The sequence below is a fragment of the Chiloscyllium plagiosum genome, chromosome 44 (genome assembly GCF_004010195.1).
Source record: "Chiloscyllium plagiosum isolate BGI_BamShark_2017 chromosome 44, ASM401019v2, whole genome shotgun sequence".
In the NCBI taxonomy this organism is placed as follows: Eukaryota; Metazoa; Chordata; class Chondrichthyes; order Orectolobiformes; family Hemiscylliidae; genus Chiloscyllium; species Chiloscyllium plagiosum.
This window is the reverse complement of record NC_057753.1, coordinates 4,869,052-4,895,493: the sequence shown is the minus strand read 5'-3', so window position 1 is coordinate 4,895,493 and position 26,442 is coordinate 4,869,052. Positions and strand designations below refer to the sequence as shown.

The following is a 26,442-nucleotide window of genomic DNA, read 5'->3' as shown; positions in this document are numbered from 1 at the left end:
CCCTTATCCCCCCCAACCCCCCCCATCCCATTCTACCCCGAGGCCTGAATGAAGCCGGCGCGGCCGGGTTCCTGTTTGATGAACACAGTGGTCGGGGGGTTGAGCTCGGACCGATCCCAATCCCCGGCCCCATGACTGACCCCGAGCTCCTCTCCGCGACCGTTGGGAGCCGACGTTCCGTCCGATCGCCGGCGGCTCGAGGAAAATGGCGGCTTGCGCGTGCGCCTGACAAACCATTGGCCGCCTCAGGGACGCACTGCGCATGCTCCCGCTGGCGGCGAATGATCGACCGTCCGGTCAGACCAGTAGGCAGTAGGGGGCGGGGCTGGAGGACCGTAGGGGACCGGTCCTCCAACCAATCAGAGTGAGGTTGGGGCGGATCTACCGTGCTCGACGTCTGGCCGTTTGCCAGAACTAACGCGACTGTAAAAGTGCAATAATAATGGGGAGAGGAAACGAAAAGACGCTCGGTTTGGCTGGAAGATTTCATAAACATCCGGTGTACTTTCCCATGTCTGAATTAGAAATGACCAGTGCTGTGTTTGAGGCAAAGAGGAAGAAAAACGGGCTGCGGGCCTCAGGTGGTAACAGGCCCGTTTGCCGCCGCCATATTTGTTAGGGGCGACATTTGGCGACACACGGCCGCCGGCGCCATCTTTGTCGGGGGCGAGTTGCAGCAGGGTGCGTGCTCAGCTTGCTTCCTTTTCAGCCTTTGGTGGTGGGTAAGTGATTCTGAAAGGTGGGATTTACTTGCATTTGGAAAGGCAAGTAGTGGGTGGTCAGCATGGGGAATCGTGTCTCACAAACTTGAATGTGCTTTTTTGGGAATGTTAGAAATCACACAACGCCAGGTTTATTTCAAAGCCCCAGCTCTCAGGGTGCTGCTCCTTCATCAGGTAACTCGTGGGGCAGAATCATAAATACAGAATTTATAGCAAAACATTATAGTGTCATGCAATTAAAACGATACATTGAACAAACCTAGATTGCTGTTAAGTCTGTCATCTTTTAGACTGGGTTGCAGGTTTCGGTTCATGAACATCATACATTATATTTTTGCTCAAAAAGCACACAACCTACCTATCCATTCCTACTTTGGAAATAGAACCTGTATGACTCAAGGTTGTGATACAGACAGACTCTAAACTCACACCTTTAACAGATTGTCTGAGCTGAGATAAATAAAACCTTAAGTTATGTCAAGAATGTGGCTTAAAAGAAGTACTGGGATTTATATATTAATGAACTGAAACTTGCAGAGAAGCCATTCATCTGCACAGAGTATGGGATGAGATTCACCGATTCATCCACCTTACTGATGCAAAAGTGGGTTCACACTCGGTAGAGGTCATGCACCTGCTCTGAAAGTGGGAAGGGATTAATTCAGTCAGACAAGCTGTAGGTACACAGCACACCAACACTCGGCAGAGACCATTCACCCGCCGTCTGTGCGGAAAAGGATTTACTGCTTCATCCAACCTGCTGATACACTAAGTAGTTCACACTGGGGAGAGGCCATTCATTTGCTCTGATTGTGGGGAAGATATTTACTCATTCATCCAACCTGCTGACACACCAGCGAGTTCACAATCAGATACAGTGATTGGACTTTGATGTTAATTACATCCAGTTCTTGGTCCGCCTCTGCTGATGTTGGTAAACTCCACCCCTTGTATTAGGGCCAGTAAATGTCAAATATGGATTTGTAGGATCACGTTCACAATGAGAGAAACTATTTGGTCCTTTGAGCCTTCCCTGCCATCTGATGTGATCATGGCTGATCATGCAACTCAGTGCCCTGTTCCTGCTTTCGTCCCATGTTGTCTGATCCCTTGAGTCCGAAAAACTGTGTCTATCCTCTTGAAAGTATTCAATGTTTTAGCTCAATGGAGTTCTGTGGCAGAGATTTCCACAGGTTTGCCACTACCTGGGTGAAGAGATTTCTGCTCACCTCAACCTTAAACAGCCTATCCTGTATCCTGAAACCTTCACCCCCGGTTATGGGCACTTCAGTCACTGGGAAACCCTTGTGTTTACCCTGTCTTGCCCTGTTACACATTAATAGGTTTCTATGAGAACCACCCCACCTCCCCAGTCTTCTGAACTCCAATGAATATAGTCCTAACTGATCCAATCCCTCTTCATACATCAGTTCTGCCATACCAGACGTTACTCCCTCAGATCCAGAAAATCTTCCCTCAGATAAGGAGACCAAAACTGCATTCAGTATTCCAGCTGTGGTCGCACCAAGACCCTGCACAATTGCAGCAAGATATCCCTGATCCTATCCTTGAATCTCCTGACTACTAAGGACAGTATAGCATTTGCCTCCTTCACTGTCTGCTGTACCTGCGTATTTATGTTCAGTGACTGGTGTACAAGGACACCCAGGTCTCAGGTAACTCCTAACATCCCCACCCAATTGCTATTCAAATAATAATCTGCCTTCCCGTTTTTGTGACTAAAATGGATAAGCTCGTATTTATCCAGATTATACTTGATTGATCATGCATTTGACTATTCACTCAACTCGTCCAAATCACACTGAAACATCACTGTAGCCTCCTCAGTTTGCCCTCCCAATTAGCTTTGTGTTGCCTGCAAACTTGGAGAAACTACATTTCGTTCCCTCATCAAAATCATTCATATTTTTGTGAACAGTTGGAGTCCAATCGCCGATCCCTGTGGTACCCCACTCATCAGTGACTGCCACTTGAAAAAAGACCCATTTATTCCAACTCCTTGTTTCCCGTCTGCCAAAGCAGTTCTCTATCTCGGTCAGTACAGTATCCGAATCCTATGCGCTTCAGTTTTACATGCTAATCTCTTATGTGGTCTCTCATTGAAAGCCTTCTGACAGTCCAGGTAAACTATATCCACTGCCCCTCCTCTTATCAATTACACGGTCGAAACATTTCAGTGAATTTAGATTAGATTCTTACAGTGTGGAAACAGGCCCTTTGGCCCAACAAGTCCACACACATTTGTCAAACTTGATTTCCCTTTCATAAATTCCATTCTAACTCTGGTCAATCCTATCACCAATATCAAAATGCTCTGCTTTTAAATTGTTTATAATGGACTCTTACGTTTTCTGCACTAATGATTTCAGGCTAACCAATCCATACCTCCTTGTTTTCCCTCTACCTCTTTTAAGTAGTGACATTGTATCAGCTACATTCCAATTCATAGGAAATTCCAGCGTCTCTAGATTCTTAAAGAAAGGGGTGGCACGGTGGCTCAGTGGTTAGCATTGCTGCCTCACAGCGCCAGGGACCCGGGTTCGATTCCCACCTCGGGCAACTGTGTGTGTGGAGTTTGCACGTCCTCCCCATGTCTGCGTGGGTTTCCTCCGGATGCTCCAGTTTCCTCCCACAGTCCAAAGATGTGCAGGTCAGGTGAATTGGTCACGCTAAGTTGCCCAAAGTGTTAAGTGCATTAGCCAGAGGGAAATGTAGGGTGATGGATCTGGGTGGGTTGCTCTTCGGAGGGTCGGTGTGGACTTGTTGGGCTGAAGGGCCTGTTTCCACACTATAGGTAATCTAATCTAATCTAATCATCCACTAAATCTTGGGCTGCTTCCTTAGGTACTCTGTGATGTAGATTATCGCATCTTGGAAATTTATCAGCCTTCAGTATCATCAATATCCCCCAGGCTATTTTCCTACTGATACTGATTTCCTTCAGTTCCTCCATCTCACTAGATCCTCTATTCCGGACTGTTTGTGGAGCGTTATTCTTCCTCGGAATGAATTTCTGCTGTCTCTCCCGATTTACCCTGAGAAACCCCAGTGCTATTGCTGCCCTACCATCCTCCCTGCCTACCCTCTCCAATTAACTCTGGCCAGCTCTTTCCTCATGTCTTCACAGTTTCCTTTACTCAATTATAATACCATTGCATCTGATTACAGCTTCTCCCTGTCAAACTGCGGGGTGAATTCTATCACGTTATGGTAATTGCCCCCAGGGGCTCCTTCACTTTATACACCTAAAGTCTGTCTCATTACACACCACTTCTGCCTGTTCCCGAGTGAGTTCAATCTCGTAGACATTCCACATTCTGCTACCAACCTGATTTTCCCAGTCCATCTGCATATCGAAGTTGCATGTGAGTCACAGAGATGTACAGCAGGGAAACAGAGCCTTCGGTCCAACTCATCCTTGCCGACCAGACATCCTGAGTTAATCTACGTCCCCAGGTTACAAACGAGTTCAGTTTTTTCCGCCGTTTGTTAAGCCAAATTTGTGAGGAAGTCGGAACAGATACGGGCTAATTAGTCCGCCCGTTCGTTACGACGAAACATTGTATGTGACTCGGATATTTTAAAATAATCTTTGAAAATGAGAAGCCAAAGGTTGGGTTGTCAGTATGGAATGTTTGTAAGTCGTGCGTTCATAACCCAGGGACTCCCAGTAGTCCCTTTTGCCAGCATTTGTCCCATATCCCTCTAAACCCTTCCTATTCACACACTCATCCAGATGCCTTTTAATTGTTGTAATTGTACCAGCCTCCACCACTTCCTCTGGCAGCTCATTCCATACACACATCACCCTCTGCATGAAAAAGTTGCCCTTTCGGTCCATGGAATGTTTGTAAGTCGGGCGTTCATAACCCAGGGACTCCCAGTAGTCTCATTTGCCAGCATTTGTCCCATATCCCTCTAAATTGTTGTAATTGTACCAGCCTCCAGCACTTCCTCTGGCAGCTCATTCCATACACACATCACCCTCTGCATGAAAAAGTTGCCCTTTCGGTCCCTTTTATATCTTTCCTTTCTCATCTTAAACCTAAACGCTCTAGTTTTGGACTCCCCTACCCTGGGGAAAAGGCCTTGACTATTCACCTTATCCATGCCCTCAAGATTTTATAAACTTCCATAAGGTCATCCCTCAGCCGCCGATGCTCCAGGGAAAATAGCCCCAGCCTATTCAGCCTCTCCCTATAGCTCAAACCCTCCAACCTTGGCAACATCCTTGTAAATCTTTTCTGCCCACTTTCAGGTTTAATAACATCTTTCCTCCAACAGGGAGACCAGAATTGAATGAAGTATCCCAAAAGTGGCCTCACCAATGACCCGTACAGCCGGGACATGACCTCCCAATTCCTATACTCAATGTGCGGACCTATTAACTTGCCTTCCTGACATGCTTTTCGTATATCGCGATTTATTTTCTGCCCCACATCCTGACTAATGCTCGGAGGTTTATACGTAACTTCCATCAGGATCTTTTGCAGAATCAGATTAGATTCCCTTCGGCCCAACCAGTCCACACCAACCTTCCGAAGAGTAACCCACCCAGACCCATTTTCCTCTGACTAATGCACCTAACCCTATGGGCAATTTAGCATGGGCAATTCACCCTGAACTGCACATCTTTGGAGTGTGGGATGAAACTGGAGCATCTGGAGGAAACCCACGCAGACACTGGGCGGGTGTGCAAACTCCACACAGACAGTTGCCCCGAGGCTGGAATCGAACCCGGGTCCCTGTCACTATGAGGCAGCAGTGCTAATCACTGAGCCACCGTGCCAGGAATTCTCATTCCTGATTTTCAAATTCCTACCAATCTCTAATCTCCTCCAGCCTCACAAACCTCCTGATCTCTGTACTCTGTAGCGTCACAATCATCCGATTTATTTTCTGCTCCACATCCTGACTTCTGCTTGGAGGCCTGTACATAACTCCCATCAGGATCCTTTGCGGTTCTTCACAGATTCTACACCTTCCATTTCTTGGGTTTCTTTTTTTCTGTCCTCCTGAATATTGTGCATTTTAATTACTTCACCATTGGTGACCGTATCATCGAATCATACATCGTGCAAACAGACCCTTTGGTCCAACAGTCCATGTCGACCGTGTTCCTAATCTAAACTAGTCCTGCTTGCCTGTGTTTGGCCTGTATTCCCTCCAAACATTTCTATTCAAGTACTTATCCAAATATCTTTTAAATGTTGTAGCTGTACCTGCATCCACCACTTCCTCTGGCAATTCATTCCACATACTTGCTATGTAAAAACAGGTCGGCTTTAAACTTTTCTCCTCTCACCGTAAAAAAAACGCCCCCTAGTTTTGGATTTCCCCCACCCTACGAAAGAGACCCTTGTTATTCATCTTATCAACACCCCTCATGATTTTATAAACCTCGATAAAGTCACCCCTCAACCTCCTACGCTCCAGTTAAAAAAAGTCCCAGTCTATCCAACCTGGTTTTATAACCCAAAAGCTCCTGTTTCCAGTTCCAAGGACGTCTGCTCTGGAATTTAGTCCCTAGAAAATTCTGTCTCTCAACCTCATTTACAGTAAACCCCTGTCTTCCTCTCAGTTTTATTGCGACAGGCCCTAACCTCTCCACCTTGTCAAATGTTAATTTCTGGGGAACATCTTGGCATATTCTATGAAAGGTGCTATTTAAATACAAATTGTTGTTGGTTTCTACATATGTCACTGCTTCTTCATCGCTAGGTGAATAACCTGTAACTGTCTACCTATTGTGGGAGCATCTTCACCATACGTATGAATTCGGGAAGGTCAAACATCCATAGTCGACTGGGAATTGCCAACTTTCTGCTGGTATCTCTTGTTGGAGCTACCTGTTCCTAAGAGGCACAAAATGACTGGAATTTTGGAAAAAAAAGCTTGCTTCAGCACTTCAGTGAAAACAATAGTGCCTTTGAGAAGGGGCCTTTCCAAGGCAAAAGGAAGCATTATCTAAACAAGAAATATTTAAGGATGTACATTTCAATGATTTGTAACAAAACACAGAAGAAACAATGAAATTGTAACTTATGAAAAACGTTGAAAAATCACTAAACTGCAGCAAGTAATTAATGCTAGTCTCATTAAGAATGTATTCAGCCATAAAAACAATAGCTGAAGTTGTCTTGCAGAAATTATTGTCTGTTTGAAACTGTTCACAATATTAATAAGTTCTAGTTAAAGAATCTTTAAATAATTACAGAGATAGATTTCAACATAATTATAAAACCTATGATGAAAGCACCAAGGGAAACCATGAAAGAGGTGCCTGGCTTATCTTTACTGATTACTTAAAAACTGTTTACAGTAGAAATAATTATAAAAATTATAGTATTATTAATATTGAGTTTCTATAACAGCATCAACTTACTTTATAAGGAGTAATGGAATTTGATAGAGTACAATGAATTCAGGCAGTCCTTAGAGATAAACGATCAGGGACATGCCCAAAATAGAACAGCTAGTAACTTTGGAATGCAACATTGAAAGATCCCAAGGCCTTGCGATTATAATAATTGTGAAAAATCATAAAAAACTAAGGGAACGTAGGGCTGTCCATAGGGGTGTCCACCATTGATCAGGTATTTTACAAATTTGGTAGTAGGGAAAATGAGGAGGGAATAACGTTGTAACAAGAAATGTATAAAAATTCTAATTTTCATTGTAAAAATGAGTGTATGTCATTGATCTCTCTTCCAATCTGAGCTACACATCATGTTCTCACATTCGAAGCTAGGTTCGGGGAAGATTCTTGGGCCTCTCCCTGCACTAACTGATTATTGTTTGAATAAAAGTCCGCCACTTGCCTGAATCATATCAGCTTCCTGAGTCTTTGTCCCCAGCTGGGGGTCGCCCTTTTACACCTGTGAAGCAAAATTAATGTTTCGTGATATGCAGAATGAATTATCAGGTAAAAATAACCGTACCAACTCAATACCAACTCAAAATGGAAGGGAAACTGACTCTAGCACAGGAGAAACAATGACAGATTGCGTGGGAAGATAAAACTGGTAAGTAAACAGCACATGGCTCAGGAGCTGATCAGCAGTGGAAAGTCTTTCAGACACAGTTGGGAACAGTAACAGTTAAAAGTCAAACCTGTAACAGTGAACGAACAGCAGTGGTACAGGTGCAGGTCAGGATGATATGTGGCTTGGAGGGAATTGTGCAGATGATAATGGTCTCATGCTGCCTTTGTCATTCTCAGTGATAGAGGTCATGGGTTTGGCACCTGGGTGAGTTACTGTATTAAAAGCAAATTACTGCGGATGCTGGAATCTGAAACCAAAACTGAACTGGTGCACCTCCCAACAGTACAGTAACTCAAAAAAGAGAAAATGCTGGAAAATCTTAGCAAGTCTTGCAGCATCTGTAGATAAAACTGGTAAGTAAACAGCACATGGCTCAGGAGCTGATCAGCAGTGGAAAGAGCTGACGTTTCGAGTCTAACTGACCCTTTGTCAAAGCTTTGTCAGCTCTTATCTCTTCTTACAAATGCTGCAAGACTTGCTGAGATTTTCCAGCATTTTCTCTTTTTTGAGTTACTGTACTGTTGGGAGGAGCACCAGTTCAGTTAACTGGAGAGTATTTCATCACACTCCTAACATGTACCAATCCCTAGTGACAATATCCTGCGGATTCTCCATTGTGCTGCTTACCATTTCTATCCAATCAGTTAGTGCTATCCATGCCTTGACTCTGACTGTGAAAAAGTTTCCTCTCCCATCATGTTCTTTTGTCTGTTACAAATGGGCAAAGCTTTTCTTTTGTAGATTGACACTAACTAACCCGCTGTCGATTTGACAAGCTTCTATCAAATCTCCTTCTCCTCTCCAGCACCAACTTCTTTCATCTATTCTAATAGCTGAAGTTCTTCATTTTTGCTGGAACCATCCTTGCTCAGCTGTATCCAAAAAAATTGACAGCTTGATGGGCAGCAAGCTCCTCTCAGTTAATGCAACACGTTGCTATTGACAAATACGGCGGCTTTATGTGTGCATTAAATTCCTCCCTTTATCCCATCTTAAGCTCCAACTCATTTCCCTACCACCATTCCTCTCCCCTCTGCCTCCGTTGAACAGGACAGGCTCCTTCAACCAATCGGGGTGGGGCTAACGTCGAGCCACGTGATTCCCGACGCCGGATGGCCCGCGCACGCGCGTTACTGCGGCGACCGCGGTCTGGCCGAACGCCGCTGCTGCAGGCGACGGTAAAGAGGGAGTTAGAGCAGGCAACGAAATGAAGACACTGTGGACTAAGAACTTTCGTAAATGTCCGCTGTAGGTCCCCCCCGGAGCAGAGTTAGCAAACTCCTTGCCCCGCGGTTGCGGGAAACGACTCCGGGCCTCAGGCGGTGACAGGCTCCGGTTGCCGCCGCCATCTTTGTCAGGGGCACCTTGCGCGGGCCGTATTTGTAGACGCCATTTTTATAGGGGGCGAGCTGCGGCAGAGCGCATGCTCTGCTGTCCTTCACTGACAGAGCAGTGGAGTATTTACATACAGCAAACTCAAAACCGAGAGAAATGTATGTCTGTTCCCGATTCTGTTATGTACTGACAGAAGCATTTTTTGTTTGTCAACTCTCTTTGCAGGATATTAAATTTATAGCCTGGAAACTCAAAGGTATTACTCCATCAAGATCTGATCAGATGACCATATGATGTCAGAGCAGAAGTCAAAGTAACTCGATTCGTCAACACTTGAATATCTCTGGCTATTTATCGTGGAGGGGAAAAGGTTTCTCTGTACTTTGAGGGGGTAAGGTTTCAGGACTACGTGTGATTGAATAGACTGAGGTATTGTTTAATATCCTGTTTAAATCACACCTGGAGCATGTACTCAGTTCTGGGCACTGCACCTGAGGAAGTACAAACATTACTGTCCTTGGAGGATGCACAGATAAGATTTATCCGAATGATACCTGGAGTCTAGCAGTTGAATTATGAGGCAAGGGTAAACATAGGCAGCACACATTCATTATTAAAAATCACCCAACACCAGGTTATAGTCCAACAGGTTTATGTGAAAGCACTAGCTTTTGGGTGATCAAGGAGCGTCGCTCTGAAAGCTAGTGCTTCCAAATAAACCTGTTGGACTATAACCTGGTGTTGGGTGATTTTTAACTTTGTCCACCCCAGTCCAACACCAGCGTCTCCAAATCATGACTACATTCATTATGACATAGAACAAATGCATTAAGCCTACCAAGTTCATCTTTTGTAAACCAGTCTGAATCATTGTCTGTAAATATTGAAGTAGTGCTCTGCATACCCTGGTCCATATTATTAATATGTATCTGGCTAAAGATGGGTCCTCATATGAATGCCTGTGGAACTCCAATAGAAACCTTCCTCTGACCCAAAATCATTCATGACTACTTTGTTATCCGGTCTCCTGGCCTAAGCATATCCATGTATCTGCTGTCATGATACTTACATGATCTCTAATCCTTGCTCACTTGTCTCTTCTGTGCCAGTGTATAACTTTTTTTTTGCAAGTCCATGTAAAACAAATATTATTACTATCATCAAACCTGTCCAAAAAAAGCTTCAAATTCTACATCATTTGCTTGTAACAAAAGCATGCAAGCTTTCTTTAAAGGCATTTGACCAAGTCACAACCTCAGGCTTTTCTAACTTTCTTCAGTTCAAAGGCGTGTCCATACGTATTGCATGGGCTCCAGTTATGCCTGCCTCTTTGTGGGAAATGTAGAACATTTCTTGTTCCAAATTTACTCAGTTTCTTCCCCATGACTTTTTTTTCTCCAGTATATCAATGGCATCATTGGTATTGCTTCCTTCTTTTGCTCGGAATTGGAAAAAATCATTTCTATCCTGCCCTCACCTTCACCTGGCTCATTCCTGACTCCTCCTTTTCCTTCCTTCATATCTCTGTTTGCATACTTTGGCCACCAATTACCTCTGTAAACCTACTGACTCCTGCAGTTACCCGGACCATACACCATCACACTCTGCTTCCTTTAAGGAGTCCAGGCAACTCACCCAGTTTCTCCATCTCAGCTACACTGACGATAATGCCACTTTCGGCAGAGGGGTCTCCAAAATGTCTACCACTTCCCTCAACTGACAAGGCCCTTAGCCATGTTCGATCCATTTCCCGCATTTCTGCCTTCACCTCTTCCCTCTCACAACAACAATAGGGTCCTTCTGGTCCTCACTTACTGACCCACCAGGCTCCACGACCAACCAATTGTCAGTCACCTCCAACGGGATGCCTATTTCCAACAGTTCTTTCCTTCCCTCTCGTCAGCATTCCTCCAGGACACTGGTCCACTTCTCTTTCATTCTCACACTCCCATGGCATCTTTCCATCCAACTGCAGAAGATGTAACACCTGCCCATTTATCTTTTCCCTCTTCCCCATCCAAAGACTCCAAACACACCTTCCACGTGAAGCAGTGATTCACCTGCACTTCACTCGGTCTAATCTATTGTATTCTCTGCTCTCAATGTAGCCCCCTCTGTCTTGGGGAGATGTAATGCAAGTTTTGCAGAACACCTAGTGCCTGTCTGCAAAAAAGATCCTGAGCTTCCAAATGCCTGTCAGTTCCACTGTGTTCCCTAACCAACATGTCTGTTAAAGGTTTATTTGGAAGCACTAGCTTTCGGAGCGCTGCTCCTTCACCAGGTGGTTGTGGAAGAGGATCATAAGTTTATAGCACAAGATTACAGCGTCATGTAATGAAATGATATATTGAGCAAATATAGGTTGCTGTTAAGTCTGTCATCTTTTAGAATGGGTTACAGGTTTTGGTTCGTTAATATGTAAATCCCAGAACTTCTTTGAAGTCAGATTCTGGAGATTTGGGATTTACATATTAATGAACCGAAACCCGCAACCCATTCTAAAAGATTGGAGGATTTGAGCTATATGGAGAGGTTGAATAGGTTGGGGCTGTTTCCTGGAGCGTCGGAGGCTGAGGGGGTGACCTTATAGACGTTTATAATATCATGAGGGGCATGGATAGGATAAATAGACAAGGTCTTTTGCCTGGGTTCGGGGAATCCAGAATTAGAGGGCATAGGTTTAGGGTGAGAGGTGAAAGATATAAAAGACAACTAAACGGCAAGGTTTTCACACACAGGGTGATGCATGTGTGAACTGGGTTGCCAGAGGAAGTGGTGGAGGCTGGTACAATTACAGCATTTAAGAGGCATTTGGATGGGTATATAAATAGGAAGGGTTTGGTGGGATATGTGCCGGGTGCTGGCAGGTGGGACTGGATTGGATTGGGATATCTGATCGGCATGGACGGGTTGGACCGAAGGGTCTGTTTCTGAGCTGTACATCTCTATGACTTTATGAAAGACTTAACAGCAATCTAGGTTTGTTCAATATATAATTTCAGTTGCATGACACTGTAATCTTTTGCTATAAATTCTGTTTCTTATCGTCCTGCTCCATAGCTGCCCAGTGAAGGAGCAGTGCTCTGAAAACTAGTGCTTGTTGGACTGTAATGTGGTGTTGTGTGATTTTTAACTTTGTCCACCCCAGTCCAACACCGGCTCCTCCTCATCACAGCATGTCTGTGGCAGGCCCGCTGCAGTGCTCTAGTGAACTTTCGTGCAAGTTCAAAGAACAGCATCTCACTTTCCACTTGGCAGCCTCCAGGACTCTACATCGAGTTCAATAACTTTAGACCTTGATTCCCATCCTTTTTCTTTCTTTAACCCACCCCACACCCGGTCCTGATATAACATGGGTTGCTTTTAGCACAGCCAGTCATTCCCACGTACTCCCAGGCCCATCATCACATCATATGTATGGCTCGGTGGTTAGCACAGCTGCCTCGCAGCGTCAGGGAGCCAGGTTTGATTCCAGCCTCGGGCGACTATCTGTGTGGAGTTCGTATATTCTCCCCATGTCTGCGTGGGTGTGCTCCCACAGTCTGAAGATGCGCAGGTTAGGTGAATTGGTCATACTAAAATTGTCAATAGTGTTCAGGGATGTGTAGGTTAGGTGCATTAGCCAGGGGTAAATGTAGAATAATAGGGTTGGGGAATGGGTCTGGGTGGGTTACTGTTCGGAGGGTCAGTGTGGACTTGTTGGGCTGAAGGGCCTGTTTCCGCACTGTAGGGATTCTTTTTTAAAAAAAGTGTTGCGTTCAACACAGCCAACACATTTTCTCACTCTTAGCTTTTGTTATCTCTTATTCAGCTCTTCATCAGACCTGGCCTGCTATCAATTATTTTCCTCCTTGTTTACTCTTTTTCTCTGTCTCTCTCTCTGTCTCTGTCTCTCTCTTTCTCTCTGTCTCTGTGCTCTGTCTCCACCTATCTGCTCACTCCCAGCCCAATCCCATCACCTAACCTCTGCAGCTAATGCAACCACCAGTCTTCCCAACTGCTAACAGTTAGGATGAAGAGTCACTGGACTCAAAATGTTAACACAGCTTCCTTTCCACAGACGCTGCCAGACCTGCTGAGGTTTCTCAGCAATTTCTGTTTTTGCTTGTGTTCTCCAGCATCAGCAGTTCTCTGATTTATTTGACCAATTGATTTCTCCCAACCTTTCATCTCTGAAGTGAATATCTGTTCCGAACATGAAAGGTGGAACTCAGAACTGCACCCATTGCAGATGGCACCTCCTTTATGTCAGTTGGCTACAACAGGACTACTGTTAGCATCTGATGTCCGCCCTCAATTTGTGAGGATGTCAGCCTGCCTTGATGTAGATCTGCATGTGGTGTCTAGATCTACAGTTCCTCAATCCTAGGGGATTTGCCAAAGCAGAGGAGAGTCCCTTACTGCAGCACAGAGACATCGACAAACTATCATTCCCACATTCAACGAGTGCAGACTCTCTCAGCATTACCTGTGCATTACAACTGAGATCGAGCAGGATTTTGTTTGTGTACTAAATGAATGGTTGTAAGAATGTTCACCCCCCCAACCACTATTGAGAGGACGGTTCTGTCTTAGATTGAAGCAAAAACCATGCAGACTGCTGCCAGTTTCTTACTGTAAGACTTCATTATTCTTGAGCTCAAACTTTCATGAAATGAATGATAACAGGTTGGCTGGCTTTTCAATTGTTCCCTAAATATACGTGCTGTGTTCCTTGCAACCTTGTAATCATACCTTTGTGACAGACAACTGATGTTTCTGTCCTTTGCACTGATGTGTTTTTGTCTGTGTACTAATTTCATCACCTATTCGCAGTAAATGCAGCCGTTTATAAAAGTCCCTCTCCTTCACCCTGACCTCTACCACCACCACCACCGCTTCTTTTGTTCCCAGTGCTTCTACTGAAGCCTGGGTCTTGTGCCAGCCCAGAACGGGTTGGCAGTTTTGCTGTGCTGGTGGGCGCGAGTGACTTGAGTGGTGCTCAAGACATCCTAGCAGCAGCACTTGTGGTCTGTTCTTTTCCATGCCTTTAGCCCCACAGATTGACTCGGCTCCAATGCACCTTTTGTGCCTGCCGGTTTTGTTGTTGTGGATACTCTCTCATCCCATTTCTTTTTTCCCCTGTTTTAAGCAATTTGCGCAGGAGTTGCAGCCAGATACAGTGCGAATGCCACATCAGGATCTGAGCCCATCCATCCGGCCTTTGGTAACCTGAATGTCGCTGGATTTTGAACATGGACGGACAAAGCCCCACTCGCAGTGGGGAGCAATTGTACATGTGTCCGGTGTGCGGGCGAGGCTTCAGACAGTCGTCTGCCCTGTCGAGACACAAGCGCAGTCACAGCGTGCGGAAACCTTGGAAATGCGGGGACTGTGGGAAGGGATTCATTTCCCCGTCAAAGCTGGAGACTCATCGGCGCAGTCACACCGGGGAGAAGCCCTTCACCTGCCCCGAGTGTGAAAAGGGGTTTGCGGACTCATCTGCTCTCCTGAGGCACCGGCGCACCCACACTGGGGAGCGGACTTTCACCTGCTCCGACTGTGGGGAGGGCTTCACCCGCTCGTCCACCCTGCTGGCCCACCAGCGGGTCCACACCGGGGAGAGGCCGTTCGCCTGCTCCGAGTGCGGGAAGGGCTTCACCCAGCTATCCAACCTGCTGACCCACCAGCGGGTCCACACCGGGGAGAGGCCGTTCGCCTGCACAGAGTGCGGGAAGGGATTCGCCGATTCGTCCGCCCTGCTGCGGCACAAGCGGGTTCACACCGGCGAGAGGCCGTTCACCTGCTCAGAGTGCGGGAAGGGCTTCATTCAGTCGTACAACCTGCAAATACACCAGCGCATGCACACCGGGGAGAGGCCGTTCACCTGCACGGTGTGTGGGAAGGGATTTACTGACTCGTCCAGCCTGCTGACCCACCAGCGGGTGCACACCGGGGAGAGGCCGTTCACCTGCTCCGAGTGCGGGAAGAGATTCACCCGTTCGTCCAACCTGCTGACCCACCAGCGAGTTCACGGTCACCCGCAGTGACTGAGTTTTGATCTTCATCGCGCCCCGGACTGAACCACGTTCATGGACTGGTGCTGCTGATGTTGGTAAACTCCTGCCCGAGTATCGGGCCCAATAAAAGTCAAATAATAGCGTGGGATTGTAGAATTCCTGACTCATTGAACAGCATCGCGTTCGCACTGGAGAGAAACCGTTCGGCCTTTCAGTGTGATCGCGGCTGATCGTCCGACTAAGTAACCTGTTCTCACTTTCATCCCACACCCGTTGAGCCCTAAGAACGATATATTCCTCCCCTCCTTGAAAACATTCAGTGTTTTAGCCTCAACCAACTTCTGTGCTGGAGAATTCCACAGTCCCACCGCTCTCTGGGTGACCAATGTCCTGCCCGTTCCAATCCCAAATGGCAAACCGCATGTTCCTAGATCTCGACCCCACCCGGTTCTGTCGTTGGGAGCACCCTTCTGACTTTTACAGACTGTTGTTTCCCCAAAAGCTTTCTCTGGTTCTCTATTCTCCACCCCGCCACCTTCAAGGTAATCATTCGTGTATGCCCCTTCCTTGGTTCTGATACTGTCCCTGATTCTCATCGTTAGCCATAGCTAGGCTACCTTTCCCGTTTTATTTCTGTGACAGGACGGAACAATTGTTGCAGTTCCTCCAGCCATTTGTTAAATGTTTGCTGTTGCCTGTGCTGTCCCCCGTTCATTGTGGCCAGCTCATTGCTTCAAATCATCTCCGTTTCCTTTCCGTACGTTATCCAATGTCAGAGCCGACCGGACACACACAGGTTACAAACAGGGGTAGGCCTTGAAGCCGGCAACACCATCCATCATTGTAGGAGTTAAGGTTTGGAGGGCTGGGGAGAGAGCAACGGGGATAGGTCTGCACCAACTCCAGGCTGATCTCTCCCCTACCAGCACTGTCCTTCTGCCTACCCTTCCCCGTCCACAGCCGTTAATGCACAGCTCGTATTTTCATGGCTGGTAGTGTCCATGCTCCACAGTGTCCGCAAATGCAGCCTTTAAAACCTGCAGGTGGTGTGAAGCCAAGAAACATCACGAACCGTGAGGAAGAAAGTGCAGAACCTCAAGAGGACATAAGTTCCCTTCAGTATTCTGTGTGTGTTTGTGTAATGAACATGGACTGGAAAATTAGAAAGAAGCCACTGAGCTGTCTGCTGAGCAAATCTAAGAGCTAATGAATGAAAGGAGCATTAGCAACATAGATACAGAATAGACCAGGCATCAGTAAAAGTAGCCAATAACAGTTGGATTTGGATTGCTTGAAGGTATGCAGTTGATTTGCACATGGGTTCACTTTGTAGATCTCTTTCCTTCCTGATGCATGTCGATGAGGTAGGCTTTGTATACAGGGCATGACGTGGGGAAAGGATCTATTCACCTTGTGGATGGTGGTTGCTTGGAATTCGCTGTAGAAAATCTCTCTCTGCCTCGAAAAGGTAACTGGATTTGTACCGTAAGCGCAGTAACCTGCCAGGTGACAGACGAGGTGCTGGAAGCTGGAATTAGAATGGAATGCTTGCTTTTTGACCACACGGACTGGACAGTCTTTTCCTACATTGTACCTTTTCTATGGTTATTTCCACCTCCTGCCTTAAAAAATAAATTTAAATGACTCTGCCGTCCCCACAGTCCAGGAAATGAGTTCTGAATACTCGGGACCCTTTAATAGGGGGAAAAAGATAAAGAGACTCCACCTTAAATAGAAGACTCCTTATGTTTAAATGGTGGCCCTGCTTCTAGTGTCTCACATGAGAAAATCATTCTTCTAATGTCCATCTGGAAATTTTATTTTGTGTTTTGGAGAGATTTGAGGCAAAGCCAGAAGTGAAGACTTAAAAACAAAAACAGCTGGACCCACCCAGTAACCAATATTCAGTATTTCCACCATAAAGGTTTGCAGGATATGTATGTGGAAGATATTTCTGTTTGTCAATGAATCAGATTAAAAGTTAATTATTCTAATCTCATGCTATTAAGAAGCAAATTGAAAACAGAAAATGGTGGAAATACTCGACTGTTAAGTGGTAGTTGAGGATTGAGAAAACAGTTTGTACAGTCACATGGTGAAGATTTGTAATGGAAAATGTTTTTTTTCCCATGGGGTGGCACGGTGGCTCAGTGGTTAGCACTGCTGCCTCACAGCATCAGGGACCCAGGTTCAATTCCCACGCTGGGTTGTCTGTGTGGAGTTTGCACATTTTCCCTGTCTCTGTGTGGATTTGCTCTGGTTTCCTCCCACAGTACAAAGATGTGCAGTCCAGGTGAATTGGCCATGGTAAACTGCTCATAGTGTTGGGTGCATTAGTCAGGGGTGAATATAAGGTAAGGGAATGGGTCTGGGTGGGCTACTCTTCAGAGGGTTGGTGTGGATTTGTTGGGATGAAGGGCCCGTTAAAAAGAAGGCGGGGGGGGCACAGTGGCTCAGCGTTAGCGCTGCTGCCTCACAGAACCAGGGACCCAGTTTCAATTCCAGCCTTGGGCGATTGTCTGTGTAGAGTTTGTACATTCTCCCCGTGTCTGAATGGGTTTCCTCCGGGTGCTCCGGTTTCCTCCCACAGTCCAAAGATGTGCAGGTCAGGGTGAATTGGCCATACTAAATTGCCCCATAGGGTTAGGTGCATTAGTCAGAGGGAAATGGGTCTGGGTGGGTTACTCTTCGGAGGGTCGGTGTGGACTGGTTGGACTGAAGGGCCTGTTTTCCGCACTGTAGGGAATCTAATCCAATCCCTCTCCTCAGATGTTGATAGATTTGCTGAGTCTTCTGGAATTTCTAGTTTTTTAAAATTTCAGGTTAGAGCATATGTTGTTGGACAGTGATGAGAATGTGGAACCCATTATCAGTGAGATTGACATCTGTGTTGGAAACTTGTGAAGACAGCTGTCCATGTGGAAGTGTAAAATTATTTAACTATTCGGTAATTAGCTGATGCAGTAGCACCATTCAGTTGCTTTTTGTACGTGAAAGACATTACTCACTTCCCCACCTACAGCCAGTCTTTAAAAGATCCCAGAATGTGGTCTACAGCCAGCTCATTCTTACTGTCAAGATAAAGTCTGGATGCTCTGAGCGTGGAACATAAAATCACTTGATCATCACTAATCAAAGAACTGCAGAAGCTGGAAATCTGAAACTGAAAACTTAAATTGCTGGAGAAACTCAGTGGGTCTGGCAGCATCTGTGAAGAGGAAACTGAGTTAACAGTTCCAAAGTATTGCCATTGGACTTGAAACTTTAACTCTGTTTTCTCTTCAGCCGTGCTGCCAAGCCTGCTTGAGTTTATCCAGCAATTTGTTCATTTTGCTTCCTTTCACTTGTGACTCCAGTGAATTTCTATCTAACAGTTTCTCCTGCTGTGTAGAACTGTGGTGGAGAGCTGGTGCACCTTGGTTGCTGTGTCAATAGACTGAACAGTCTCATGTCTTGGCTCTCTGGCTACAATCGTTTGAAGCAAACGATATAATTTTCTGTCCCATTGCAATGCAATAGGCGACACGGCGGCTCAGTGATTGGCACTGCTACCAGGGTCCCAGGTTCGATTCCAGCCTTGGGCAACTGACTGTGTGGAGTTAACACGTTCTCCCTGTGTCTGCGTGGGCTTCCTCCGGGTGCCCCGGTTTCCTCCCACAGTCCAAAGGTGTGCAGCTCAAGTGAATTGGCCATGCTAAGTTGCCCGTAGTGTTAGGTGCATTAGTCAGAGGGAAATGGGTCTGGGTGGGCTACTCTTCAGAGGGTCGGTGTGGACTGGTTGGGCCGAAGGGCCTGTTTCCACTCTGCAGGGAATCTAATTTAACCTGAATCTAATTCAATGGCCAAGTTTTTACCCAGCATTCACAGCGGGACGAACATGAGAATCGAACTTGGCTCGGGCCCGGACGCATGCGCGGGGCGGTTGGGATGAGGGTGTGCGGACGGCCTGGCCTCGGGCATGCGCAGTGTCACATCGGGATCCGAGCATGCGCGTTGTCAGACTGTGATTGGAGCTGGACGAAGTGGTGGGGAAATGGCGACGTGTGACAGAAAAAAACAATAGAAGTAGGCGGCGGAGGAAGGGTTAGAGCAAGCGAGGTGGGCAAGAAAGTTTTCATAAAGCCTAAGTGAAGGTTACAGGCGCAGAATTGAGAGAGGATCGGTTCCCCCCCCCTTCCTCGCAGCGAGGGGCGACATTACTGTGTTTCTCCTTTTTGCTCAGGCACGGGACCCCCCCCCGCCAACTTTGTTGGGGGCAGCGGGACATCAGGGCGCCTGCGCGGTCGACATGTTTGTAGGGGGCAAGTTTCGGCAGGGCGCACGCGCTAACCTGTTCTGCGGCTGGTAAGGGAGGAGAGAGGCGTTGCACACAGCAACCTGGAACCAAGAGAAATCTTTGTCTCTCCTGATTTTTCTATTTTGCACTGACGGTGAGGAATTTTGTAAACCTACAGGGTCCTGGAAGTCGAGGGTTGAGAGACCAAACGCCACATCAAGATTTAACAGATTGGCTGGATCCACCCAGGACCTGAATGTCATCCTCCTCTGAATGTGGAAGGGAAAGGTTTGTTTGCTTATCCGTGGGAAAAGATTTCAAGTATCAGTGAGAGTTGCACAGAAATGCAACAAACCCTGGTTAGAGCGCATCTGGAGAAATGTGTTCTGCTGTGGATAGCATACCTTCAGAAGGATCTAATGGCCTTGGAAGGATTGTAACACAGGTCGACCTGAAAGATCTTTGTACTCTGTGGATCAGATGACAAAGTATGATTGAGTCAATATGACTCAGACAAGATCATTTGTCCATTGAGTGCATGCACCTGTCCAATCCAGTCGGTCACTGTCCCAGCTGTAACCTCGTATCATAAGACAGAGGAGCAGGAATTTGGCCATTCAGCCCATCCAGTCTGCTCAGCCATTCAATCATGGCTGAAAAATTTCTCAACCCCATTCTTCCACTTTTTCTCCATAACCCTTGATACTCAAGAACCTATCTATCTCAGCCTTCAACATAGTCAAAGACCTGGCCTCCTCAGCCTTCTCTGGCAGTGAATTCCATAGATTTGTCACTGTCTGGCTGAAGACATTTCTCCTTACCTCTTTTCTAAAAGGTATTCCCTTTACTCCAAGGCTATGCCTTCAGGTCCTAGTCTGTCCTACCAATGGGAACATCTTCCCAGCATCCACTCTGTCCAGGCCAATCAGTAATGTGTATGTTTCAATAGATCCTCCCTCATCCTTCTAAACTTCATCAGAGTCCTCAAAAGTTCCTCATATATTAAGCTTTTCATTCCTGGGACCATTCTGGTGAACCTCCTCTGTACACACTCCAGGGCCAGTACATCCATCCTGAGATATGGGGCCCAAAACTGCGCACGATACTCCAAATGTCCGACCAGAGCCTTATAGAGCCTCAGAAGTACATCCCTGCTTTTATATTCAAATCCTCTCAAAATAAATGCCATCATTGCATTAGCCTTCCAAACTACTGACTCAACCTGCAAGTTTACCTTGAGAGAATCCTGGACTAGAACGCCCAAGAGTCGCTGCACTTCAGACTTCTGAATTTTCTCCCCATTTAGAAAACAGTCCATGCCTCTATTCTTCCTACCAAAATGCATGACCTCGCACTTTCCCACATTGTACTCCATCTGCCACTTCTTTGCCCACTCTCCTATCCTGTCCAAATCCTTCTGCAGCCTCTCCACCACCTCAATGCTACCTGCTCCTCTACCTATCTTTGTATCATCTGCAAACTTGGTCAGAGTTCCCTCAGTTCCTTCCTCTCGATCGTTAATGTATAAAGTGAGAAGTTTTGGTCCCAACACTGACCCTTGTGGAACACCACTTGTCACTGACTGCCATCCTAAGAAGTACCCCTTTTATTCCCACTCTCTGCTTTCTGCCAGGCAGCCAAGCTTTTATCCATGCTAGCAGCTTGCCTCTGATACCATGGGCCCTTATCTTACTCAGCAGCCTCCTGTGCGATACCTTGTCAAAGGCCTTCATGAAGTCCAGGGAGATACTATCCATTGGCTCTCTTTGGTCTAACCTGCTCGTTACCTCCTCAAAGAATTCTAGCAGATTTGTCAGGCATGGCCTCCCCACGCTGACTTTGCGCTATTTTACCATACACTTCCAAGTATTCAGAAATCTCATCCTTCACAATGGATTCCAGGATCTTACCCACGACCGAGGTTCAGCTAATCGCTCTGTAATTTTCTGTCTTTTTCCTTCCTCTCTTTTTAAACAGAACCGTTACGTTAGCCATTTTCCAGTCCTCTGGGACCCTTCCTGACTCTAGCAATTCCTGAAAGATCACGACTAATGTCTTCACTATCTCTTCAGCTATCTCCCTTAGAGCTCTAGGGTATGGTCCATCTGGTCCAGGTAATTTATCCACCTTCAGGCCATTCAGTTTTTCTGGCACTTTCTCCTTGGTGATGGCCACCATACTCCGTTCTGCCCACTCACTCTCTTGAATTTTTGCAATATTACTCATGTCTTCCATCATGAAGATTAACACAAAGTAACTATTAAGTTCCTCAGCCATTTCCCTGTTCCCCACAACTATCTCTCCAGCGTCATTTTCCAGCAGCCCAATGTCCACTTTTGCACCTCTGTTGTCCTGTTACAATCTTCCTTTATGTTACTGGCTAGCTTACAATCTTCTAACTTTTTTTTGCCCTCTGTTGGTCATTGTAAGGTTCCTAATCCTCTGGTTTCCCACTGCCCTTCGCCACATTATATGCTTTCTCTTTTGCTTTTATTCTATCCCTGACTTCCCTAGTCAGCTATGGTTGCTTCACCCTCCCTGTAGGAGAAAGTGAGGACTGCAGATGCTGGAGATCAGAGCTGAAAATGTGTTGCTGGAAAAGCGCAGAAGGTCAGGCGGCATCCAAGGAGCAGGAGAATCAACGTTTCGGGCATGAGCCCTTCTCCCTGTACCACGCTCTGCTATGTCTCATGCAGTACTCCCTGAAACCCCTGCCATTCGACTGTTTTTCCTGCTCGGTTCTACTCCCAGTCAATTCTATCCAGTTCCTCCCTCATGCCTCTCTTGTTGCCTTTACTCAGCTGTAATACTATTAGCGCTCTGACTCTACCTTTTCCATGTCAAATTGCAGCGTAAATTCAATCATAATATGATCACTGCCACCCAAGGGTTCCTTCACCTTAAGCTCCCTTATCAAGTCTGCCTCATTGCACAACACTAAATCCCGTATTGCCTGTTCCATGGTGGGCTCCACCACAAGCTGCTCCAAGAAGTCATCTCACAGACATTCCACAAATGCAATCCACTACCAGCCTGATTTTCCCAGTCCACCTGCATATTGAAATTCCCCCACGATCACTGTAACTTTGCCTTTTCTACACATTCTTTTGATCTCCTGATGTGTCTTGTGCCCCAGCTCCTGACTACAGTTTCGAAGCCTGTACATAACTCCAACTATGTTTTTTTTTTAACCTTCGTGATTCTCAAGTCCACCCACACAGATTCTACATCATCTGGCCCTACTTGGTTTCTTACTATTGATTTAATTTCATTTCTTACTAATAAGACAATCCACCCCCTCTGCCCACCTTTTTGAATATTCAGCTCAAAATCCTGATTCCTTTGCAGCCACGTCTCCACGATGCCCAACATGTGATACCCGCCATAGAGTCATAGAGATGTCCAGCTCGGAAACAGACCCTCTGGTCCAGCCCATCCATGCCAACCAGATATCCCAACCCAATCTAGTCCCACCTGCCTGCACCCGGCCCATATCCCTCCAATCCCTTCCTATTGATATACCCATCCAGATGCCTCTTAAATGTTACAATTGTACCAGCCTCCACCACATCCTCTGGCAGCTCATTCCATACACGTACCACCCTCTGTGTGAAAATGTTGCCCCTTAGGTCTCTTTTATATCTTTCCCCTCTCACCCTAAACCTATGCCCTCTAGTTCTGGACTCCACGACCCCAAGGAACGGACTTTGTATCTCTACCCTATCCACGCCCCTCATGATTTTGTAAACATCTATAAGGTCACACCTCAGCCTCCAGGGGAAACAGCCCCAGCCTGTTCAGCCTCTCCCTATAGCTCAGATCCTCCAACCCTGGCAACATCCTTGTAAATCTTTTCTGAACCCTTTCAAATTTCACAACATCTTTCCGATGGGAAGGAGACCAGAACTGCACGCAAAATGCCAACAGTGGCCTAACCAATGCCCTGTACAGCCGCAACATGACCTCCCAACTCCTGTACTCAATACTCTGACCAATAAAGGAAAGCCAATTTCGAACTGCGCCGCAAGCGCATTTACCTTATTCCTTATACTATGTCCGTTCAGATATAAGACCTTCAGTCTTGCATGTTTATTTCTCTAAACCGTGCATTAAATTTCGCTTTGAAATCAATCACCCCATTCTATTCCCCCACCCCCTTGCAGCAAATGTTGTGAAAATGTTGTAAGCACATCTCCCCATCTGTTGAACTTCAAACCCTCAATCCGTCCCTACTCCACAGGAGATCAGCTATTGGCAATAAATTGGTTCTCTCTACCTTAGTTGAACCTGTTGTGAGAATCTCCCATCCTCCCACAATGTGTGGTGATCTCTGGTCTGCACAGACCCGAAGGCCCCTGGGTTCCTGGGTGCGACAATTGCACAGTGACTTTACCTCCTCTGTGAGATGTTTCTCTGAATCCAGTTTGCTGATGCCTTTCTAGCTGCGGGTGTCAGGGGAGGTTTTCAAATTGTAACCAGTGAAAGTAGCTGACAAATTCGATTTCAGTTTAGAGTTTGTTTGGATGTTCCATATATTATGTTACTTAGTTTTAGAAGTTTTTTTTTTCAAATGGGAGCATTTACAGGTCTGTAAGCACGTGGGTGAGAGGCGAACAACGGTTGTTGACAATAACCACGTGACCTTTGGATGACTTCGAGGAAATAGGGAGGTTGAACGTGGGAGGCCGGCCAGGAGGTTGTTAAAGAACAGTTCAGTCTGGAGATGACAAACCAATGGATGGGATTTGCAGCGGCAAATGAGCTGCGGCCAGGGTGCAGTCAGGCGATGTTACTGAGATGGAAACAGGGGATGATGTACGTGGAAGCTCTTCTTGAGGTTAAATATTTTCCCATGATTGTGAACAGCCTGCTTTAGCTAGTCAGACAGTTACCAGGGAGAGGAATGGAGTCACTGGTGAGGGAGTGGGGTTTGTAGTGAGGATTAAAGTCAATAGCTTCAATCTTGCCGATATTTAAATGGAGGAGGTGTCTGCTTATCCGCTACTGAATTTCAGACCAGTCAGGATGGTGTGTGACATCGAGGGAAGTCGGTGTGTTCAGATACACCTGCTATCCTCCGACGGGCTGGAAGTTCAGGATTTGGGAGATGCTCTTAAAGGTTTGCTTGAGTTTGTAAATAAATAAAATTCATGTTTTGTCTCTCTCTGTCTCTGTCTCCCTCTCTCTCTCTCCGTCTCTCTTTGCCCCTCTCTCTCTGTGTCTCTGCTTCACTGTGGCCAGTCTTGTGTAGGTCCAGACAGGGTGGACAGATTCCTGATGAAGGACTTTTGCTCGAACCGTCGATTTTCCTGCTCCTCGGATGCTGCCTGACCTGCTGTGCTTTTCCAGCACCCCTGTAATCTAGACAGTAGTGAGCCAGTTGTGTTTTTATGAGAATCTGGCAGCTTTCGGGCTCACGTTGCTGGGTGTCAACCCCATAAATTGCAACATTCATTCAGCTCAGTGTCAGAATCCGCCTTTGCGTTTCTGTGGGGTCCTCTCACTTCACCTCGTTCCCGTTTCAAATCAAAGTCAGAGGATATTAGAGCAAGGAGATTTGCAGTCGGGAAGCTACAAAGCATCACATCAGGATCCGACTGAGGCAGCCAATTTACCGTCACCTGAATATCGTCGGATTTTGAACATGGAAGGAGAAAGCGCCATTCACAGCGGGGAGAAACCGTACGTCTGTTCTGTGTGTGGACGAGGCTTCAGCCGGTCATCTGGCCTGTTGAGACATCAGCGCAGTGACATGGTGGAGAAACCGTGGAAATGCGGGAACTGTGGGAAAGGATTCAAATCCCCTTCTGAGCTGGAAACTCACCGGCGCAGTCATACTGGGGAGAGGCCCTTCACCTGCTCGGAGTGTGGCAAGGGATTTACTCAGTCTTCCACCCTGCTGAGGCACCAGCGCGTTCACACCGGAGAGAGACCGTTCCCCTGCTCTGAGTGTGGGAAGGAATTCACCCGGTTATCCATCTTGCTGAGACACCAGACCATTCACACCGGGGAGAGGCCATTCACTTGTTCTGACTGTGGGAAGAGATTCACTCAGTCGTCCACCCTCCTGATACACCAACGACTTCACACCGGGGAGAGGCTGTTCGCCTGCCCTGAGTGCGGGAAGGGCTTCACTCAGTCGTCCAACTTACTGAGACACCGGCGCGTTCACACCGATGAGAGACCTTTTCAGTGCCCAGACTGTGGGAAGGGCTATAAAAGCTCCGGGGAACTGATGTCCCATCAACGCGTCCACACGAATGAGAGACCGTTCAGGTGCTCCCACTGCGGGACTGGGTTCAAGCACTCATCTCAGCTCACTGTCCACCAACGTGCTCACACCGGTGAGAGGCCATTCACCTGCTCGGAGTGCGGGAAGGGATTCACTCGGTCATCCCACCTTCTTGGGCATAAGCGCGTTCACAAATAACAACAGTGATTACATACTGCGGTTTTGTCACAGCCAGGGCTACTACACCACATCCATTGGGATCTGTTTATTGCTGACGTTGATAAGCTCCAGCCCAGTTGTAGGTGTTAGTATTCCAGATAAAAGTCAAATAAATCAATTTTGCGTCAACACATACTGTTGAATCCTCTGATTATCTTCAAATACAGGTTCATTCCCTGTGAAGGGATTCATGATTACGGTTAAGTGTTATAGTTGGTGCAAGTTATGGTGGATGGTGTCTCTTTAAGAAGTGAGTCACATGATATGCTTTGGAATAAAACCTCCCTGCTAGGAGGTTTGCACCAAAAGACAAGGTTTTTTTGTTTAGTTTTAGACTCTCGACAGTGAGGAAAGAGGCCAACTGGCCATTCAAGTTTTGCGCCGACCCTCCGAAGTAAATCCCACCCAAACCCAGCCCTCCCCAACTCTTGATCGATAATCCTGCATTTTGAATAGCCAATCCAACCCAACCTGAACATCTGTGGACTGTGAGGGGAAAGCGGTGCAGAAAATCCACGCAGTCACGGGGAGAACGTGCGAACTCTGCACAGACAGTCGCCCAATGTTAGAATCAAATCCAGGTCCTTGGCAC

The 26,442-nt window shown here is 46.6% G+C and overlaps 2 protein-coding genes and 1 long non-coding RNA gene across 7 annotated transcripts in view; 1 reads left to right on the top strand and 2 right to left on the bottom strand.

Annotated features, from left to right (window-relative positions):
• Positions 1-274, bottom strand: part of LOC122543506 — a 16,609-nt gene extending 16,335 nt beyond the window's left edge. For both annotated transcript variants that reach the window (XR_006310057.1, XR_006310058.1), the window contains exon 1: positions 141-274. This is a non-coding gene — a long non-coding RNA (uncharacterized LOC122543506). The remainder of the gene's footprint in view (positions 1-140) is intronic.
• The window catches only part of LOC122543634 (zinc finger protein 850-like), a 113,347-nt gene that overhangs the window by 20,073 nt on the left and 66,832 nt on the right, over positions 1-26,442 (bottom strand). The window contains exons 8-10 of the mRNA XM_043682456.1: positions 9,069-9,230; positions 8,875-8,955; positions 37-423 (exon numbers count right to left, since the gene is read on the bottom strand). Coding sequence (XP_043538391.1) covers positions 37-423; positions 8,875-8,955; positions 9,069-9,230 — 630 coding nt within the window. The remainder of the gene's footprint in view (positions 1-36; positions 424-8,874; positions 8,956-9,068; positions 9,231-26,442) is intronic.
• LOC122543491 (gastrula zinc finger protein XlCGF8.2DB-like) lies at positions 702-25,983 on the top strand. 4 transcript variants are annotated; one of them, XM_043682227.1, is made up of 4 exons: positions 8,965-9,037; positions 9,350-9,515; positions 14,256-15,139; positions 25,054-25,983. In XM_043682227.1, exons 3-4 carry the CDS (start codon positions 14,359-14,361, stop codon positions 25,827-25,829), a joined length of 1,557 nt encoding a protein of 518 aa, XP_043538162.1. In that variant the 5' UTR covers positions 8,965-9,037; positions 9,350-9,515; positions 14,256-14,358; the 3' UTR covers positions 25,830-25,983. The 4 variants fall into 4 exon arrangements, with proteins under 4 accessions (XP_043538159.1, XP_043538158.1, XP_043538162.1 ...); XM_043682224.1 differs by lacking the exons at positions 8,965-9,037; positions 25,054-25,983 and adding an exon at positions 702-722 and having other exon boundaries at positions 14,256-15,268; XM_043682223.1 differs by lacking the exon at positions 25,054-25,983 and having other exon boundaries at positions 8,950-8,967; positions 14,256-15,268.

Coding starts and splice junctions, on each gene's coding strand:
- LOC122543491 (XM_043682227.1), top strand. CDS start 14,359: ATGGACGGACAAAGCCCCACTCGCAGTGGGGAGCAATTGTACATGTGT. Junction 15,140..25,053: donor GACCCACCAGCGAGTTCACG/GTCACCCGCAGT, acceptor ACATGGAAGGAG/AAAGCGCCATTCACAGCGGG.